This window comes from Benincasa hispida, chromosome 7 (genome assembly GCF_027475165.1).
Source record: "Benincasa hispida cultivar pf3 chromosome 7, pf3_genome.v1.1, whole genome shotgun sequence".
Lineage (NCBI taxonomy): Eukaryota > Viridiplantae > Streptophyta > Magnoliopsida > Cucurbitales > Cucurbitaceae > Benincasa > Benincasa hispida.
In genome coordinates, this window is record NC_143484.1 from 54,579,260 (window position 1) to 54,582,830 (window position 3,571).

At 37.8% G+C, this 3,571-nt stretch overlaps 1 protein-coding gene across 1 annotated transcript; it reads left to right on the forward strand.

Annotated features, from left to right (window-relative positions):
* The first annotated feature begins 332 nt into the window (after positions 1–332).
* Positions 333–2,066, forward strand: LOC120081995 (protein PHYTOCHROME KINASE SUBSTRATE 1-like). Its single transcript, XM_039037192.2, has one exon. It carries the CDS (start codon positions 596–598, stop codon positions 1,949–1,951), a length of 1,356 nt encoding a protein of 451 aa, XP_038893120.1. The 5' UTR covers positions 333–595; the 3' UTR covers positions 1,952–2,066.
* The last annotated feature ends 1,505 nt before the right edge of the window (positions 2,067–3,571 follow it).

Here is a 3,571-nt window from a genome sequence, read left to right on the forward strand (position 1 = left end):
CTGAATTAGCCGTGTCGATAGAAAATCCCTTGTCGATAAAAAAAAATAATAATAAATAATCTTCTAATGGAGGACTGTTGAAAATAGGAACAAAAATAAAAAAAAATAATAAGCCTCAAAGACGTAGTCATAGTGAATTTAAAGTAAGCTGACAGATTGTATCATATGATGAGAAGTTCACGTGGTTAAAAAAGTACTATATGCTCGAGTGTAATTCTAAAGGATAACTATTTGAGGAGAGATTTGAGGAAAGGATTGTTGAAAAGTAATTAAAGTCTCACCTTAACTAGACAGAGGAATAATCATGCGCCTCCAATGATATAAAGTTTTTTTTTTTTTTTTATTTAGGTGAAATCAACAGCAAAGCTACTAGGGCAGGGTTACGCGGTACGTACAACAACTTCCTTTCCTTTTTCTCTCATCTCATACGTAAATGCATGGTTAAATGCACATCTATTAAAGGAAGCCTTTTTTCTTCTGCTTTTCAGATCCATCTAGGAGGTCACTACCCTCTGTCCTTCTCAAGAATCAGGCAGATTCTTCTTCCAATTGGGTCATCTTAGTTCAACCCTTTTGGTGTCTATATCCATTATCCATGGGAAGGGTGAGCTTGCCACCCCCTGTTTGCGATACAAACCTCTCACACAGGTTGTCTTTTGAGAACAACAACAATAATAATAACAACCATCTTCGTGAAGCTTCTTTTTCTTCCTACTTGAACCATGCAGAGAAAGAATTTGTTCGTAAACTTGCTGAATCAACTCGAGATCATCGCTCTAATTCTATTACAACTCAAGAAGAGGATGGAGATATAGAAGTTTTTGGAGCAGAGAAATATTTCAATGGAGGGATATTTGAAACCCCAAAGCCCCTCAAATTCCGCCCCAAAAAGCAACAAAGGATGATTCATAAACACAAGAAGCCAAAAACTAGTACTTCAAGCGTCCGTTCTGAATCCAGTTGGAATAGCCAAAATGCATTGTTGCAGAGTAGTACTGTAAACACAAATTCTGATTCTTCAAAGGCTACTAAGAAGAAGAAATCCTCACAATTGGCAAAAGGGTTTCTTTATAAATGCTATTGCTGCGACCAGAACTCAGTGGAATCCGTAAATAATCAAACCACATCCAAATCCAAATCCAAAGCAAAGCTGAAGCAGAGACAACCAACCAAAGCAGGTATAAATTTCACGTTTCAAAGTTCAATCCCAGCTGAAACAGCCATGAAAATGCAAATTCAAGTTGAAGAACAACAAGGGAGAAAATCAATTGAGGTTTTTGGATCTTCTCTAATGGGGAAGCCGCCTAATGTGGATACTCTGAATCTGAATCACTTGGAGAAAAGGCTTTCAATGATGACATGGAACGACATCGTTCCAAGAGTTAAGGATTCTTCAAATTCAAATATTTCCACCACTAATGATTCCAATCTAATCTACAACGACGATGCGGAAAGTGATGCAAGTTCGGATCTTTTCGAGATTGCGAGCTTAACGGGGAACCCCAATCCGTTTCTCACAAGACAAGGCTCTGATTCTACGGATTGTGTAACACCCACCACTTGTTATGCACCAAGTGAGGCTAGCATCGAGTGGAGTGTCGTCACCGCCAGTGCCGCCGATTTCTCCGTCGTGTCAGATTACGACGAACGCCGCCTCTCCACCAGTAGCCCCGTCAGAAACATGACCGCCGTCACTGCTGCCACCTACATGGTTAAATCTAGCTACGGGAACGATGTGAAAGAGATTCAGAGGCGGCGTTCGAATCTTCTGATGGGTTGCAAGAATCAGAAGGCGGTGAGAGTGGCCGGAGATAAGTACGGTTCTGCGGCGGAAGTTCATCGAAGATCGGAGTCGTTTGGAAGACTGACGAGGTTGGAAACTCAGAGGCTTGCTACAAACTCACTTCCTCGTCATTATTCGCCTAAAATCTCTAATATTTTGTATGGTTAGCTTTCGATTTGAATCTTCTTATGTTGGATTTTTCTTTGCGCGCCTTTTTCTTCACCGGGTTATAAAAATCTTGTTTATTGTTTTTAATATGATTTTTTCTTTTTTAATAAAATTTAATATGAATCTTCATTCACAATGAATTGAGCTATTAATGTAAAGCATTTTTCTCAAGATACGAAGATTTGAACCTTGACTAAGTTAGGTTCATTCTTAATACAAAAATAGCATAATTTAATTGTATTCAACTTATTAAAATATTTATAAAATATCGAAATGAGCTCAGCCAAATGATAATTAACATAGTTGTTCGTACGAGGTTTCTGGAGAAAAGTGTTTCGTGGAGTTGAACTTGAGTTGGTATTGATGTTGGAGTTGATTTGATGCGATGTGGTTCGATCTCTAATATTTGATTCTCTGATTCTCTCTCAATTGGGTGAATATGCTTGACTTGGAGAAGGAAAACACCGAACGTCCTTGAAGTAGAAGTCTTGGAAGCTTGGAATAGAAGTCTTGGAAGAGTATTTGTGTTTTTAAAGGTCTTCTGCCTTATAGGAGTGCAACTTCAGGAGTCTTGGAAGCTTGATGAAGTAGAAGTCTTGGAAGAGTATTTGTGTCTTCAAAGGTCTTATGCCTTGTAGGAGTGCAGCTTCATGAGTCTTGGAAGCTTGAAGTAGAAGTCTTGGAAGAGTATTTATGTCTTCAAAGGTCTTCTGCCTTATAGGAGTGCAGCTTCAGGAGTCTTGGAAGCTTGAAGTAGAAGTCTTGGAAGTATTTGTGTCTTCAAAGGTCTTTTGCCTTATAGAAGTGCAACTTCAGGAGTCTTGGAAGCTTCAGAAGTCTTCAGGAGTCCTCTGTTTGTTAGTGAATTCTCTCTGGGTCTTCTGAGTGTAGAAAATGCTGCCTTTACAAATGAAGAGAACTTCTCTATTTATAGAGTTCTCAGGTGGGCTTTGTGGACTTGGTTGGTCCATGGGCCTGACCCTTAGGCCTAATTAGTTGGTTTTGGGCCTGATCTGGAATTTGGGTCCAATTCAACTTTATTGTAGTTTGGACTTTAAGCCCAAATAGTAATATCAAATTGGACCAATTTAATCTCATTTGATTCATCCGCGTGACATCATTGAAACTTGTCTTTAATTCAATTCGGGACATGTGTCAACTTCTAATTGGACCCAAAGTCAATGATTTAGAAATTCGTCGTTAATTTAGCAAACGACGTGGTGACTTGTGATTGGTCCAAAATTTCTCATTCAACAAATGCCCCCTTTCGAGATTTATGCACGTATATGGGTGGATGAATCTTGAAAAAAATGTAATTTGAGATCAAAGTATGATTTTTGACTCTTTTAATTTGATGCATCATCATGATCAAAATATGAGAACAAAATTTTGATTTGAAATCTTGTTCGTTTGACACACTTTTGCTAAGTAAACTTTAATTTGAACTAAAGTAGAATTTATGTTCCACTTTAATTGCAAATTTAATTTAATTCGAATTCGAAATAGAATTTGGGGTGAAATTGAATCTTGATCAATTTTGGTTTGAGATAAAAATTTGGGATATGCTCAATTTTACTTGGAAATGAGTATAGAAACTGAGGTTGATTTAAATTTGAGATA

Bases quoted from the DNA above. Each gene is read 5' to 3' on its own strand.
- LOC120081995 (XM_039037192.2), top strand. From the start codon at position 596: ATGGGAAGGGTGAGCTTGCCACCCCCTGTTTGCGATACAAACCTCTCA.